General features: G+C 45.9%; 1 protein-coding gene across 6 annotated transcripts in view; it reads left to right on the top strand.

Annotated features, from left to right (window-relative positions):
* The window catches only part of KMT2D (lysine methyltransferase 2D), a 113,355-nt gene that overhangs the window by 65,217 nt on the left and 30,560 nt on the right, over positions 1-17,578 (top strand). For all 6 annotated transcript variants that reach the window (XM_087925102.1, XM_087925099.1, XM_087925100.1 and 3 more), the window contains 8 exons: positions 151-327; positions 3,381-3,529; positions 4,155-6,322; positions 7,865-7,988; positions 9,798-9,888; positions 10,448-10,511; positions 12,762-12,994; positions 13,789-16,863. In XM_087925102.1, coding sequence (XP_087781228.1) covers positions 151-327; positions 3,381-3,529; positions 4,155-6,322; positions 7,865-7,988; positions 9,798-9,888; positions 10,448-10,511; positions 12,762-12,994; positions 13,789-16,863 — 6,081 coding nt within the window. The remainder of the gene's footprint in view (positions 1-150; positions 328-3,380; positions 3,530-4,154; positions 6,323-7,864; positions 7,989-9,797; positions 9,889-10,447; positions 10,512-12,761; positions 12,995-13,788; positions 16,864-17,578) is intronic.

Raw genomic sequence — 17,578 nt, 5'->3', positions numbered from 1 at the left:
GCTACCTGAATGTGTAGCAATGAGGTAAAGGAGGGCAGTAAAGAATTACGTGTGTCCTGAAGAAGGCAAGAAAGGCAGATTTGCTTAAAGGGCTTCTGAGCACGAGATATTCCTAACTGTCTGTGCCTTGTTCCTTTGGTCCTCTACTAGCGTCAGAGGCTCCGGGAGTTGCTTATCCGTCAGCAGATCCAGAGGAACAACTTGAGGCAAGAAAAAGAGAGCGCAGCAGCTGCGGCCACCGGGGTTCAGTCCTCCTGGAATGCCGAAGGCCCCGGACCAGCCTTTGAGCAGATCAACCGCAGCATGACTCCTTACCCATCGGCACAGGTAGGCCTGGAGCCACAGAGAGAGACCTGGATCCAACGGCACGGTGAACTGTGGAATCTGACTTTCCATACAGCTTTTGATATGTCACCAAAAAGATTCTGTCAGGCATGAAAGATAGGTTCCATGCTTGAAGGGTCAATTAAACCGATTTACTGGTGTTGGTAAGGAATCTTCTCAACGAGTTGTCAGCACCTGGGAAGAGTTAGATAAGGGTCAACAGCACCTAAGAGGGGAATGGGCTTAATTCACTTGTAGCTACGTAGGGGTTCTAGGATGCTCCCCCTTTTCACCCTGCCCTCAGGTTCTGCCCTTCCTTCTCCTACAGATTCCATTCAAAGACCTGAAAGAGATCCTCTTTCTGACATTCTGAACAGTATCAATGTCTAAATCTCCTCTATCTGTTGCATGCATAACCTTGTATGTGCCCTGGTGGGTTAAATGTGTAGTGCTAAATCTACAGTGCTACGTTGTGTTAAATCTAGTGAGATAAACGTTCAAATGAATACAATTGGGTGAGGGTCCTGAATGCACTAAATTTTGTACATTATTTATTTTATTTATTTTTAATTAAATTATTAAGTGTGTATGCCGCCCATCTCCCCTGTAAGGTGACTTTACATTATGGCTTTCCTGAAAGTATTTTACTCTACGTAGAACTCATACTAACAGAAGAGAATTATTTGTAGCTCAGGGTTGAATTGTGGGGTCCTTGGTGCTTTCTAAGCTTGGTTGTTTTCTTGCTGATGTTTCATTACCCAACATGGTAGCATCAACAGTGCTAGATGACTCCCAGAACTCAGACTGTTCTATCAAGCAGTAATAGGGGGGTGGGAGTTGGTTGGTTTTTGTTTTGTTTTGTTTGTTTTCCCAAATTTTGTTCTATTGTACTTCACTAATTTATTTGATTCTTTTTGTTAGTTCTTTTTTTAATAATTTTTTTTATTAATTTTCAATAAAAAAACATACACAAACAAAACACAAAACATGAAAAAATAAAACTTCTTTTTGGAAAGCGGCTTAGTCCTGGGTTACATCTTTTTGTACAGACATAAATTCAAATTCATGCTCACTTTATATACCATTTCATATCTTATTTACCATTCTACATTTTCTATATAGCTTCTCCGCTCTTTTCACTCTCTTAATTCTGTTTTAGTTATTTCATCTCAATTTAAATCATTATGCTTATATCTTTTGCCTGTTCTGTTTCAATTATCTATTATCTTTTCTCATTAACACAAAATTTCTGCTGTAATTACTGATTGAAGCATGACGCCTTTATATCTTTCCCCTAAATTTAACACTTAAAATAATATATAATTTTCATTCAGATTCTGCTTAGTACCTTTTTAAGCTATGTACTATATTTTAAAATAAGAAAGAATAATAAATGTATAATATAATTAAAACAATAACCCATAGCAAATTAAACTCTATCGTTAAGTCTTAAGCATTTTACACATTCCTTTTAATATTTCATCCCATTTTATAATCATAGAATGTTCCAGTTTTCTAACATTATTTCAAATACAAATACAACAATACAGTCTTATGTACTCTTGCAGAATCTCTTTTTTAATTATATTTTTACCCATTACCTCTGAATAAATCCTGTTTCTTTACATCTTATTTCAAACCTTTGTAAGTTTTCTTCCCTTTTTCCCTTCCTTTCTTCTCCAATCTAGCCTTTTTATCCCCCTGTCTCTTGATCTCCACCCTCTTCTGTATTCCTCTTTTCTGTTGCTTTCTGACATTGTATCGATTTTTCACCTTATTTTTCCCTTTTTTGGTTGTTTTTTTAAGTCTTAAATTCTCTATTCTCTTTCCCCGCTTTCCCTTTTCTTCCCCAATTAGAGTTGCTTGTTCATTAAAGATGGTTTCTTCTTCATCCCAATCTTCTTGTTCTTGTAGTTTCTGATAGGTTGAAATCGCAATTTCTAAGAAATGGAAAACAGATCCAGAAGCAGAAACAGATCCATTTTCCCTTCTTGTTCCTCTTCTTTTAGCTTTTTAAATTCCATTTTCAGTTCATCATCAAGTAATGCCATTGTGAAAATTTTTTTTAAACAACCCAAATATTTTTAGTCTTTCAAATAATAATTTCCGAAAGTCCCAAAGACACCAAGCAATCCAAATACACACAGACTGTTTCATTTAGCACTTTCTTCTTTTTCTACTTTCTCTTCCTGGGGTTATAGTTCATTTGCAAAGTTCCAATTAAAATATATCTTTTAGAAGTCTTGTTACAATTTAGCTCTATTCTTATAAATTCCAAGCAGCCTCCTCCAGCAAAATCTTAATATTAATTCTTTTCCTCTCCCACTTATAGCAAAAAAAGTTGTTTTTTCAATGTTCAGAAATCTTTATTGTCCCCTTGGCTTTACTTTAATTACCTGCTGATGCCAAAACGGGTTTTTCCGATTTCTCATTTATCTGCTATCACCGTAAGGAAGGAGAGTGAGAAAAAACAAACTTTCTCTTTTTACTTTCATTCGCCGCTTTTTCCAAATCTTCTTTGGGAGCGATGTATCTCTAATGAAATTTAAATTCCAGGGTATTTAAATGTTACTTGTTATCCTGGTCAGCCAAGAACTTTCACTTCTCAACTTCCTCCTGCGCATTCTTATCCGGATGAAAGCTTCTTTGTGGCGACCATTGCTGACCGCCGCTCCACCGCTTTCGGAAAAGGGAGTTAAGCCAGTTGAGGAGGGGGGTTGCGATTCCCCTGGACCCCTGCTGGATCTCCCCTGTCTTCAGTTACCTCTACGGGGTAACTATAGCCCCCAAATCCGGCTGGATTGGGGGCACTCCAGCGGCGAGCGCAGCAGAAACCGCACACGATCGCGGATTCCTGCACTGCCGAAGCCTTACCAGATTCTTTTTGTTAGTTCCTATTATTTTTGTTCTTATTTTTTGTTTTAAATATGATTTTACATTATGTAAGCTGCCTTGAGTCTCCATGGGCGAATAGGCGGTAATACAAATCAAATAAATAAGTAAGTAAGTAAGTAAATAAATAAATAATTTTGAATGTTGACTCTTCCTTTCCTTAGGACAAGGGATTACTTGGCAGCCTGGGGAGCGCTCCAGGAGGCAACAAGCTGCCCAGTGGTGTGATGGTACAGGCACCCTACATACAGGATGAACGAATGGTCCGGCCATCTCCAGCGGCAACACCCTCTGCCATGGATATTAATGGCAGGTAAGGCTCTAGCTGGTGTTAGAAAAGCCAGTCCAGTCACAACGGCAAGGTAGACTGAAGGAAAAAGGCAAATTATTGATCAGTAGAACTCGCTTTCCAGCCAACAGGAGGTATCTTGCTGTTTGTGACTCACTCCACCCACTTCTAGACACACACACACACACCAAAGCATCCTAGGATCGGGCCACAGAAATTCAGTGATAAAACTGATATCGAGTAGCCAGAAGGAAGCTGTTCATACTATTTATTTATTAAATTTACATTGCCCCCCCCCCCCAATTCTCAGCGACTGCGAGTGGTTTACAAATGGAACAGGAAAATATTTTTTAAAAATGTGGCAAACAAAAAAGGGAAGAGATGGCAGAATAATAAAACTGGATAAAAACAAACGCTGGTCACACAACTGCCACCTGGTAGGGAAAACTGTCCCCTATTTTTGAGGATTTCTTCATATTGGCACATTATATTACTGGGGCGGGGTGAGGTGGGATTACTCATAGTCATCTATTTCACAGATTTGTAAACTTCCCATCTCGCTGTTTGAGTCGACTCCAGAAAGCCTTTTAGAGTGAATGGTAATAGGTTACCTAACCCGTTTTTTTAAAAAAAATGTCTTCTTTTTCAGGCCATCGGTGACAGCAGCTGCCCAGCCCTTTTATCCCCGCAGTGTCTTCCAAACGCCACCTACACAGCAACAGATGTGGCAGCAGCAGCAGCAGCAGCAGCAGCAGCAACAAGCAGCATCCATGCGTCTCCCAATCTCCTCACGTTTCCCCCATCCCCCCACACAAGACCTAAGTCGACAAACTTTGGGAGGCCTGGCTCCACGCCTGCCTGGTCCTGGTGAACCATTTCAGACTTCCTCTGGCCCACTGGGAGCTCAGTTCATTGAGTTGCGGCACAACATCTCCAAGGGAGTGCTAGGAAGTGGAGCTGGCCCTCCCTTCATCCAGCAGAATCTGCAGGCTCGACCCAGATTCTTCCTGCCTGGGAACGACAGCACCAATCAGGCTTTGAAAGCTTCTGTTATGCCAGTGCAGGCCCCTGTCCTGGGAAACCAAGGCCTACAATCACAGAAGATCCCTATTTCATCCTCTCTTCAGGGTTCAGAGATGAGCAATAATCATCACTCTCATGCCAAGGCCATTCCCCAGTTGATTCTGCCTCCGGGCAACATGGAAGTGCGACACATGGCAGCTCGAACACCCTCCTCGTCTGTCCCTAAAGATGTACCCCTCACCTCAACTAACATTGATTCTACCCCAGCCGCTGGCAAGAATCAGCTAAGTCTGGTCAATAGGCCATTAGCTTGCGAGGTCCCAGTGGAACCCGATTTAGATGACGAGTTTGATTCTCACAAGGATCTTGTTGAAGATGATGATGACTTGGCCAACTTAAGCCTTGATCCAGACGTTGCCAAAGGTGATGATGATCTTGACAACCTGGATAACCTGGAAACCAATGACCCGCACCTCGATGATCTATTAAATGGTGATGAGTTTGATTTGCTTGCATATACAGACCCAGAGCTGGATACCGGTGATAAGAAGGATATCTTCAATGAGCATCTGCGGTTGGTGGAATCTGCCAACGAAAAGGCTGAACGTGAGGATCGGCTTAAAAAAGAACCCTCCGTAAGTCCCTACCTCAAGGATGCTCCTTCTGCTGGTATTGGCAAGCCCGATGAACAGAAGGCACCAATGCCCAGGGATGATGTTCCCAAAGTGAAAGAGGGACTTGGTCTTCTCCAGGTTCCCTGTTCATCTTCTGCAAGGGTGTCTCCATCTCCCATCCTTACAACCTTCAAGGCCCAAAGTGACCTGCTGGACAGCAAAATGGCTAGCCTGCCAGCTGATATCAAACCCAAGGTAGAGGAAGGGTGTTTAAAGTCTTCACCCTGCCAGTTTAACACTAGCACCGTAGAGAAACCTCCTGTGAAATCTGAAGGAGCAGAGAAAATGATTGCTACCTTAGGAGTCAACATCAAAACCAACCCGAATCTCATGAGTCCTGGCGGGGTGCAACTTGGCATGACTCAGTTCCACAGCAACAATCACCCTCCCATATCAGATAAGGTCCTCTACAGCACCCAAACCCGTCCATCGCTTATTCCCGTCTCGATGCCCAACAACACTAACTCCATCCTGGAAAAGTTTGAGCTAGATGGAGGACCCTTGAGTCTGAGTAGTAGCCAGCAGCATTCTCCGGCCGACGAACTAGACAAAATGGAAAGCTCCCTGGTGGCCAGCGAGCTGCCTCTCCTGATTGAAGATCTGCTGGAACACGAAAAGAAGGAACTGCAGAAGAAGCAGCAGATGTCTGCCCAAATACCAGGGGGTTCCCAACACCTCCAGCCCCACGCCGTATTGGCCCATCCTGCTCCCCCTTCCCAACCTCACGATGGGCAGCTGGTAAGCCCTCAGCAACAGCTTCAGTTGAGCATTGTGGCCAGACCACAGAGCATGGTGGGCAACCAGCAACTGATGCAGCAGCAGCAGCAGCAGCAGCAACGTCTGGCTGGTCCCCAGCAAAACCAAGGGCTAGCACCACACCTGGCAGTGCCTCAGAACCAATCTCAACTGCTTACCCCTCAGCATGGCATGCAGGCAAATCACAGCCAACAGAACCAACAGCAGCTCTTAGTCCAGAAAAATATGCAAGGAGTCCAGCAGCAGCAGCAGCAGCAGCAGATGATGGGACTTAAACCTCAGCAAATTGTAATGCAGCAGCAGCAGCAGCAACAACAACAACAGCAGCAGCAGCAGCTGGCTAACAGCTTCTTCCCTGATACTGGTATGTGTCAGGTGCAAAAGATCAGGACCACATGCGAAGTTCCGGTTAAACTTTATTACTAATCATGCCTGTATACAAGCATCTACTCAGCTAATGGTTAGCACTAACTCGGCATTAGATGAGGATCAATGAAATTCAAGAGAGTTGGATTTGGTCCATTTGTGGCTATAGAGAGACTCTAGGTCACGGGTGTGTCAAACTCACGTCGTCAGGGCATCATCACGTGATGTATTGGGACTTTATCTCCCTTCACTAAACCGGGCATAGACATGGCCAGTTTGTGACCCATCCGGCCTGCAGACTGGGAGTTTGACAGCCCTGCTTTAGGCTGATTCTTCTTTTGACTCCGCCCGCCCCCCGCCCCCCCCAAAATTCTGCCACTCTTTCTCCTACATGATGGGAACTATTATCAGCTTCTTTATTTCATTTTGTCCAGGATATGCCAAGTTCTTGATTGCCATTATGCAAATCCTGCTTTAATCGCAAGTTAAAATTTGTTATTCTAATTGCAGGGGCTAACAGAAAAGGAAACATTTGGGGAATTGAATCACAGGGCATTTTCAGTGCGGTTTCATCTAAATTCAAATGAAGTCTTCTTAATCTGCTAAGAAAAGCCACATAGTTTAACATGAATCACAACTATCCAAGAGTGCACTATATGTGTGGGTGGGTGCCTGCATTCTATTTTAAATGTGATATGAGCGAATCAGCCTAGATCACACCTGGCCTTTAATTTCATCTTATCACACCGATCTACTGCTGACTTAAATAATTTCAGCCAACTGAAACTGCAGCAGCACATCTGAGGAGTGTATCAAAATTCCATAGATCGTATGTGTAACTATGTGTACAGTGAGGATATATTGACCAGGTGTGATTTATATGCATGAAGGAGAGAAGACGTAGAAACGTGACTTTTACCATGTGATCTTAACTCTAAAAAATTAGTTCTCTCTGAATATGGAGCTGTCATATGGTGAGTTCAATTGAGTGGTGCGGTGACCTAGAGGTGGAGCTCTCGCCTCACAATCAGGAGGCTGTGAGTTCGATCATAGGTACAGGCAGGTATTTTTCTCTCTGGGCACACTGAAAATATACCTGCCGAACAAAACTCCGCACTGACGACAGGAAGAGCATCCAGCCATTAAAACACTCTGCTAGCTCCGTTCAGTTGCCCGGACTCCACCCCTCAAGGGATTATGGGGTCATTAAAAGAAGAAGATCAGTGAGTGAGTTAAATTCACTCCCGTATTAGAAATAATAGTTTGAAGTGGCTGTACATTGGTGATGATGCTTGTTTGAGTTTACTGTATAGTAAACAGTAGAAATCCGGGTGATCACTAAATGGCAGCAGAGAATAAGAGTTGACTATTTCCAGCAAGTGGTGGTTTTTTGGTCAACAAACTCTTCGTTTTAGTGGACTATGTGTTAGATCACAAATGCTTTAATGTTGAGATATCGGCAATGCATAGTCTCCTCACGTGTTGGTCTCTTTTCTCTCGTTTGTACCTCTCACCTCCTGTCACCCATGTGCCTGTAAAGATCTAGATAAATTTGCTACTGAGGACATAATGGATCCCATTGCCAAAGCCAAGATGGTAGCTCTAAAGGGTATCAAGAAGGTCATGGCGCAAGGGAGCATTGGGGTTGCTCCAGGCATGAACAGGTAAGCAGAAAACCAGAGAAGGGGCTACTCCTATCATATGAGGCAGAGTGTCTTTAATTTTCATTTTGATTGTTGAAGAGGTGATCATTATTATTAATATTACATGAATGTTCTGGAAGCAAAGACAGAGGCGTTCTAGCGATGGCTCCTAATGAGATACTTACATTGCAATAATGACAACATAAAAAGGCCATTTGTCCCTTCCTGTCTTTTGAAGGAAGTCCTTGCTTAACAACCAGTTGCTTAGTTGCTAAGCAAAATCGCTTAACGGTGATTAAAGATTCTGGCAGACCCCTCAAAAGCTACTTATGGCCCAATCCCAAAATCACAGCTGTTGCACCACTCCTGTGATGGTTTGTCACTATGACTGGCCATAGAAATGCTGCACCACCGGGTCCCTTCAGGCCTTTCCCCACCATCACTGGGGTCTCCACAGGCTTTTTTCTCCCCAGTTAGGTCCCTGCAGGGTTTGGGCCTCCTCTCACCCACCCTCTGTCACTGATTGCACACTTTGGAAATCTTTGGCGCTCTGGAGCTTTCTGTAACTTGGGTGGCCTCATGGCACATTTCCAGAAGCAGCAACCATTTTCCAAGTGATCAGAATTGAATGCAGCCACTTGGAAAATGGTGGCTGCTTCTGCATCACACCACGCAGCTGCCTGACAAAGCGGTTCCTTCCACTTCTGCACTGCACTGCATGTGCTTCCTCGAAAGCTTTCACCAATCAGGAAGGGCATCAATTGAATAAATAGGTGACTAAACTCACACCTTGTTTGCTTCCTTGGGGCCAAGGGGCTGCACCTGCACCCCAGACATCTCCACAGGTCCTGTTCCAAGGCTAGCATCAGTTGGAAAGGCTAGTGTCAGTTGGAAACAAATATTGTTTCCAAAGCTAGCATCAGATGGAAACAGATATTTTGTTCTCTCTTTTGGTTCGGTTGATGTGCCAACAATTTACCAGTGTTTTTCTAGATTCCCAATAATTTAACTTTATTCTCCTAAAAGCAGTTTAATCTGCTCTGCATAGAAATCAGTTAGCCCTGTTGGCTAACATAAAAGCATTATAAGTTTGTTTGGTTGGGGTTTTTTTTCCATCAAAAACTGAAAAACTTTCTTTAATTCCTGTTGATAATGAAGATTTTTAAATTTCCCTCACCAAGCAACATAAACAATGATCCAGGTCCTTCTGTTCACCTTACATGCATCCCTAATTATCTGAATATTAGTTGGATTACAATTATTTTTTAAAAAAATGATATTTGTTGTCTAATGTAAGTAGGATAATTATTATTACATTATAACAGAAATGTGAAAATTCGTTTTTAAATTGAAGTGTTTCTATGACTGAAGCTTCATCTGATACAACAGCCTTAGAATCTAAAACACAATCTAATAGAAGACAAAATAAAAAAATAATCACAAAAAAATGTGTGGCATGGGAAGTAAATATATAATCCATTGTGGTGAGATAAAGTTTATGACAAATATATACAGAATTAAGTGCATGGAAATAAGCATAAAACATTTTCTAATTCTGATTATAAGTACATTTTGGGTAGGATATTCCATAATAAAATCAAAGGCATAACCGAGATCACCACAAAAAATTATGAAGTTGTGTTGAATTATCTAGCTGCTATCAGTCCCAGACAATGTGGTCATTAGCGAAGGAAGATGGAAATTGCAGTCCAAAAACTTAACAGAGGTCCAAATGTTGCCCATCCAGTCCTAGGCTAACACTAGCAGTATCCGTTGCATTTTTGTGGTATCTTCCAATCACTCTGTGCCCTGCATCCTTCCTCCTTCTAGGCAACAAGTCTCCTTGCTGGCTCAGAGGTTATCTGGAGCTTCATCTTCATCTGAAATGACAAATCACATTTTACCTGTAACTGGAGGGCAGGTGAGCAGTGATTGGCAGGCCATGTGAGATTTTCTATTGGCGGGTTTGAGGGTTGTTGAGGTGATTCAGTTGGTGTCAGGCAATAATCAGACCCACATGTGCAGAGTTCAAGCTAATTACTTTATTTTATCCTGCCTATAATACAGGAATCTTCCCCTAGTCTGACAGCCTTCTCCTAGGAGCTATCACATCAGGCCCCAAGGAAACTTTGCGGGGTGGGTGGGGGAGGTGTTGGTCCTAGCCCTTTTGCAGTTGTACAGTGACTCCAGGCTGACTCCGTGCTTGATCCCTCCTCCCTGCCAGGCTGAATATTTCAACGCAATTGGCAGTAGAGAATAAGGGTTTTGGCTAGAGATGCTAGAGAGAGAATAGTAGGTCGAGATTCATTTTTAGCCATAAAAAATGTATTAGGTTACTTTAAGTTATCTCAAGGAATAAAGTGTAGGAGGGAGAAGGGTTTTCTTTATCCATTTTGAGGTAGTTTGGGCATAAATGAAATGGCTCCTGTAAAATATTTAAAAAAGATAAGACTGCTTGTATAATTTAATATTCCTTGCAGGAGCGCAACAATGATGCAGCACAGACTCGTCCAAACCCTCCAACCTTTGCTCAAGGTGTCATCAGTGAGTAGCTGGGTTCTGCTGGGTAGTGTTTTTCTTTAAAGTCTCTTCTTGCTCATCTTAACAGTCATTTTGGATTGCTTAATTTGGAATAACGATTGCTTTCTGGTTCTGAGTACAATTTCTCTGCTGCATAAATATTTCTGTTCATGAACATGTGGAAGGTTGACACCAAAGGCTAGTAACACAATTCTTACTTATATTGGTTTGTTGTGTTAAAACCAGGCATCCATGTTCTTTCAGCTGTACAAGGAAGGTGTGGGTAGAAATATCTAAGAAGGAACTTTTTCAAGGTCCCATATCAGTTCTCAGTAGAGCCTAAGCTATCTTCTGGGAAATTTACGAGTTTTGAAGTAATGGACCAAATTGGACATACTACATGCTAAAGAGAAAATTATTCAGAGTTTTGCAGTGTTAATCCAGCACCAGAAAAATAAACACCGATGGCTGAGGCTTCATTTAGCTGCTTTATAAACTTATGAAGTAAATTTTTTACAAACCAGTTGTAGATTTCTCCAACATGGAGCAAACTCAACCAGCAGCAAACAGGTTACAAGTTCAGAGCTTCAGCAGCAACTTCAGCAGCTCCGAAATAGACATCAGTTTCAGCAGGCAAGCATTATACACAGCAGAGGAGAGAAGCAGTTTCATTTTCAATAGACAGACTCAGAGCTCAACATAGCTTCAGAGCTTAATATAGAGCCACACCTAGGCTACTCTTAGTTTCAGTTTCCAAACAGTTCTCATTGGCTGACCTAGTTGCTATGCCTATTCATTGACTGACCTTGTTACCATGCTCTATTCCAGTTCATGAATATACTCTGACAAAAATAAGGAATCATTTGGAAGCATATACTTCCTAACCTTCATTTTTATGTACTGCGTCCTCAATTTCTATAAAAACAGACTGTGAATATTTTTTAAAACAGGCTGAAGTCTGCTAAAAAATAATGTGCAACCTTGAAAATGACGGTTGCCATTCAGTCATATTTTCTTTTTTTTTAGTCTACGTGCAATTGGTAGATCCAATAACTTTGTAAAGCACTTACTGGATGCCAGTTGGCTTGCTGAGAAAAGAAAGAGAAATGCCATCTTTAGCTCTATTGAATAAGTAGTCTGTTTTCCAATACAAATAAGCACCGTTAAAGGAAGTTACTGTATATACTCGAGTATAAGCCGAGTTTTTCAGCACATTTTTTGTGCTGAAAAAAAACCCCTCAGCTTATACTCGAGTCAGATCCCCCCCCCCCACACACACACTTATTTTCAGGCGGATAGATTTCGTGTCTGAGCACTCTCACATGATGGTGGGACTTCCCCCCCAAAAAAAACAGTTAAATAAAGAAAAAACAATACATCCTCATGCAAGAACTTTTCTGCTTCCTATTACCCCCATGCTTACAAGTTGCAAAGGAAACACGGAAGCAGGGAAGTGGCTGCCCAGCTCCGGAGCTCCACACCATTTTTTTTTTTTTCAGAGGGAATCTCACTTGAGTATAAGCCGAGGGGGGTTTTTTCAGCACAAAAAATGTGCTGAAAAACTCGACTTATACTCGAGGCAATAAGTTTTCCCAGTTTTTTGTGGCAAAATTAGGTGCCTCGGCTTATATTCGGGTCGACTTATACTCGAGTATATACGGTAATACTTTGTGATGTTTCTGGGGTACCTTAGTTACCCACAGATACACCTGATCAGGAGAATGGCTTTCACCCAAACTAGCCTGTCACATTGCAGTGCAATGTTGAATTCTGGCTTAGTGTAATGTGTGAAATCTGCCACTGTAGCTTGATATCGAGGCTTTATCATTAACCAGGTCATTATGATATTCAAGGAACCACGTTTTAACTAATAACATTAATATTAATAACAAATTAATATGAGGGAGGCAGAAGCAGCAGCAGCAGCACCTGATAAAGCACATTCGTAGCTTTTGTGTTCCTTCTTTCTGATCCTGCGATATTAGTCCCACAACTGTTTGGTCAGTGGCTTTTTCTTTATCCGTGTTCCTTACTGTTCCTTGCACACACCAAAAAAATAAATCCCGAAAATCTGGAGTAGAAGAAAAAAAAAAACCACGAAGATTTTAATATCAAACAAGCAGTTGTACCCATCTTGTGATGCTTCCTGCAGTGCTTGGTCTTGACCTGCTGCAGAGGTTAGCAATTTTTGGTTTTGGTTTTCCTACGCAAGGCATGATTTCTAGGCGTGGCTCTCCAGCTACCCAAATCTTCGTCTTCTGTTTCCATCTCCAGATGAGGCTGATCAGCGTCAGTATGAAGACTGGCTTTTCCACACCCAGCAGCTTCTCCAGATGCAGCTAAAGGTGCTGGAGGAGCAAATCGGGGTGCACCGCAAGTCCCGCAAGGCCCTGTGTGCCAAGCAGCGGACAGCTAAAAAAGCCGGCCGTGAATTCCCGGAGGCTGATGCTGAAAAGCTGAAGCTAGTAACTGAGCAACAGAGCAAGATCCAAAAGCAGCTGGATCAGGTATGTTCCGCTATCAGGGCTGTCTATACACCCCATTCCTGATTTGACCAAGAAAGTGGCCCACGGGCCTATGTCTCTGTGCACACATGTACAACGTTGGCAGGCCCTAGGTTATTTATTCATTTATCATTTAGTTCACCCGGTAGCCCAGAGCTGTATGTGCGGTTTTACCTGTGGCTAAAAGTTCCTAAAAGATAATTGCCACCTATGGAAACAGAACCAAAGTGATGTAAGAATGGGCAAGATGGGCAGCACACAAATTTAATGAATAAAATAACAACTAATAACCTGTAAGAACAAGAGACGTGTTGTTTCCTTTGGAGTGAGAGACACTAATGGAGGAAGAGGAAGAGTTTGAACAAATGAAGATCAGTCGATCAGAATAGAGTTTGGAGGTCTCCTAGTCCAACCCCCTACTTAAGAGGGAGACCTTATACCATTTCAGACAAGTGGTTGTCCTGTCTTGTCTTAAAAGCCTCCAGTGATGGGAGCACACACAACTTCTGAAGGCAAGCCGTTCCGTTGGTTAATTGTTCTCGCTATTAGGAAGTTTCTCCCTCATTCCGGGTTCCAGATTGAGATGTCCCCTGAGAACAAGGAGGGAGGGAATTGCCTAATGAACTGGGGCAAGAGCAGGCGGAGACGGTATATTTTCAGTGGGGAGGTTTGGGTTCAGAATGACGTAAATCTCCCTCCGTGGCACTTCAGAGCAAAGAGAGGCGCCCTCTCCTGGGGAAGAGTAAAAGGAGGTAAGCCACAGAGTTCCTTCTGACGTTCTCTTTCGCACTCAACAGGTCCGGAAACAGCAGAAGGAACACACCAACCTCATGGCTGAGTACCGCAACAAGCAGCAGCAGCACCAGCAACAAACCTCCACGGTCATGGCCCTCAGCCCCTCCCAAAGCCCTCGTCTCATGAATAAGCTTCCCAGCCAGTTGCTTTCTACTCACGGCCTCCAGCAGGGGACACAAGGCCTGCCTGGTCAGGCAGGGGGCCTGCGCCTCCCTCAGGCTGCGCCCATGGCCGTGCAACAGGGCTTACCATTCATGAGCCAGCAGCAGTCCCCGTTGCCGCCACCATCCGGGGCCACTCCCGCCAGCAATTTCTTCCCTGGCAACCGCCTGTTACAGGAGAGGCAGCTGCAGCAGCATAGGCTGCAGCTGGCTCAGAAGCTGCAGCAGCAGAACTTCATGGGGCAAATGACAATGCAGCAGCAGCAGCAGCAGCAAGGCATGATGGGACAGCTGTCTGTGCAACAACAGCAGCAGCAGCAGCAGCTTCAGCTTCAGCAGCAAAGCCTGATGGGACAGGTATCCGTGCAGCAGCAGCAGCAGCAGCAACAACAACAACAAAGCACAATGGGCCAGTCTGGTTTGATGGTTCAGCCGCCGCCGCCACCCCCCACCCCGCAGCCAAATCAGAACCTGCTCCCTAAGCAACAAGGGCTGCTGAACAGTCAGCCAGGAGCTGTGATCCAGCAACTCTCTCCACAGCAACAACAACAGCAGCAGCAACAGCAGCAGCAGCAGCAAGTCATACTAGGGCACTCCATGCTGCAGCAGCATCAGGGTGTGTTAAGCCACCAGGCTGTCCAGAGGCCAATGCTGTTGACTCCGCAGCAACATCGGACCCTGGGTTGTCCTCAGCAGCTGGCCCAGCAGACTCAGGGGATGATGGGGCACCGGCTTCTTTTGTCTCCTCCTCCTCCTCAGCAGCAGCAGCAGCAGCAGCCACCCCCACCGCCACTAACCCCACACCCGGCAGGGCTGCTTGGCCAGCAGAGGTTGCTAGGCCAGCAGCAGCAGCAGCAGCAGCAGAATTCCCTTGCCCAGCACCAGGCCCTCCTCAGCCAGGGGCCAGGCACGCAGCCAGGACTGTTGTCCCAGGCCCCTCCACCAAGTGCCCTTAGCCAAGGGCAGGGCATAGCCCCCGAGCCTATCCAGCACTTTGCGCAGCAGGGGTCTCTGAACCAGCCGCTGCACTCAAGTCAGGGAATGCAGCCTGCCCTGCCAGCACAGCAGCAGCAGCAGCAGCAGCAGCAGGGCTTGGCTGTGAAGGAACAGCAGGGAGGGCCGGAAGGCGCCAGCGTCCTTCCCCAGGAGGGAGCAGTCCTGCAGCAGCAACAGCTTCGGCCCCAGTTAGGAGGCCAGGAGCTGGGAGGGCAGATGAATCCCCCTGACCAGCAAGGGATGCCCAGCCACGGAGGCCCTTTGCAAGAGCAGTCCTCTCAGCTGATGCTCCAGCAGCATGGGGAACCCCAGAAGCAGCCGGCCGATCTGGGCCAAGCACAGCAGCTTCACCTGGACTCTCAGAAGAAGAGCCTGCTGGGCCCTCTGCAGATGCAGATGCAGCAACAGCAGCCCAACAATAACCTGCAGCAGCAGCAGCAGCAAGGCAGCCATCTTCAGCAGCCCCTGCGGACTCACCCGACGATGGATGGTATCTTGCAGCAAGAGGTGTCTCCTCAGCAACCGCCACACCACCACCATCAGCACCGGGAGGCCCCTCAGCCTCCCCACTTGCTCAGCCAACAGATGGAGCAGCAAAGCCAGGGGCAGAACCCCTTGGCTCCACAGCAAAGGATTGTGGGCCAAAACATGGAACCACCTTCCAAAGGCTTACCGGGCCAACTTGCGCAACAACAACAGCAGCAGCAGCAGCAGCAGCAGCGCCTACAAAGCCCAGCTGGACCTTCCAAAACCCCTGGGTTGATAATGTCCTTGCAGCAGCAGCAGCAGCAGCAGCAGCAAAGCATGATGGTTCCACAGTCATCCCCCCAAGGCCAAAACTTCCTGGCCAGCCCTGTAATGGGTCAGATCCGGGCTCAGCTTCAGGGAGTCATCTCTAAAAATCCACAGCTGCGGAACCTCACGCCTCAGCAGCAGCAGCAGCTTCAGGCTCTGCTCATGCAGCGGCATCAGCAGAATTTGCTGCAGCAGAACCAAGCCTTGCGGCAAGGCAGCCCTTACCCGGGGCAGGCCCAGGTGTCATTGGACCAGGGCCGGCCAGCTGCTCCACAGCTTCCCCTCCCCAGCTCCATGGGACAGCAGATCCCAAGGCAGCCGTCCCTCGCTGTATTCCAGTTTCGTTCAGAACAGGGATTTGCTGCCTCCGTTGAGCACCAGAGGGTCCCGGTCAACCAGCAGGTGGCCACCAGTCCTCACCAGCAGGGGGCACCAAGGCTTCCGACTCCTCCGACTCCCTCTGTCCCCTTGAGCGTTGCTGGTGTGGCCCCTCTACCACCGCAGCAGCCCAGCCCTTCAGAGCCAAAGAGACCATCCCCATTGCTTCTGGCTAAAAGCCCTGAACAGCAGCCGGCTCCCGCCCAGAAACACCAGCCAACCACTCCCAGTCCCCTGCTCTCCCCTAACCCAGCGCTTTTCATTCCAAACACAAAGGAAACGGCTCTCGGCCCCGGGAGCCTCAGAAACTCAGTGTCCCCCACCAAAGTGCCCACGGAGCCAGCCGCGGTCAATGGGCAGACGAGGGAATTGGCTTCCTCAGTCATGGGAAAAGCTTTGCCCCAGTCAGGAGACCCTCCCCTTGTTTGTATCAAACAGGAACCCAGGGAAGAGGTAGCCCAGTGTGCACTGATGAGTGGTCCCCAGCCAGTCAAGCGGGAAGCAAACGGGGAGCCTGTCTCGCAAGCAGCCACTGTGGTGGCAGCTGTTGCCGCTGCCGCTGTTGCGGTGCCCACTAACAATAACAGCCTCAGCCGCACTGAAGCCAGCCATCTCTTGCTGCAGAAATTGCTCCGTGCCAAGAACGTCACGCTGGGGACTCAGCGCTCAGGTGATGTCAACGGGCACGTGGATGGCAAATTTGCTGGGACGGAGGGCCGATTGCAGATGGCGCCAGATGTTCGGGAGGTGAGCATAAAGGGAAAGGGAATAGCGGCGGCTGCAGTTCAGCTTTTTGAGCCCACCTACTTTGGAGATATCTCTAGGACTAATGAATAGCCGATTGGAAAACTATACCTGAAAGCCAGTCCCCAATCCTACCCAATGGCAGAGAAGGTTTTTTTGGCTTGTGGAATGGATTTCGCTAAGAATCGATAGAAGCAGCTTAGGAGACCTTTTTGGAGAAGAAATCATTTATAAAAGAAGAGAGAGGCATGGCATAGCCATCCTCAGCTTTTGGCGAGCATTGCTTCTCTGCCTCTGGCTAGTTTGGGCCAAGCTTTTATTATTGAGTGGTCAACAGTCACAGTTGGGGGAGGGATAATGTCACTAAAAGGGGCTGAGTCAGAATGTCCAGAGTACCCCCAAGTCACCCCAAAATAACCCAGAAGGAAGTTTCTCATTTTATTTACTTACTTATTTATACCCGGCCTTTATAGTTTTCACAAAGAATTTCAAAGCGGCAAACAGATCCAACGTATCTTCCTCCTCCCGTTTTCCCCATAGCAACAACTCTGTGAGACGCGTTGGGCTGAGGGGGGGGGGGGGAGTGTGGGATGGCTCAGTAGTATAATTGCTGCAAATTCTAGGTACTCCCATGAGGCTGCAGGTGACCTCCTTTGGCCTCTTTAACAGGCTTCAAATGTCTACAGAGATTCTCAGTCATCCAGGTCCTGGTTGTCCC

This window comes from Pseudonaja textilis, chromosome 2 (assembly GCF_049901715.1).
Source record: "Pseudonaja textilis isolate UNSWEBS1 chromosome 2, rPseTex1.2, whole genome shotgun sequence".
Lineage (NCBI taxonomy): Eukaryota > Metazoa > Chordata > Lepidosauria > Squamata > Elapidae > Pseudonaja > Pseudonaja textilis.
This window is presented reverse-complemented; position numbering and strand designations above follow the sequence as displayed.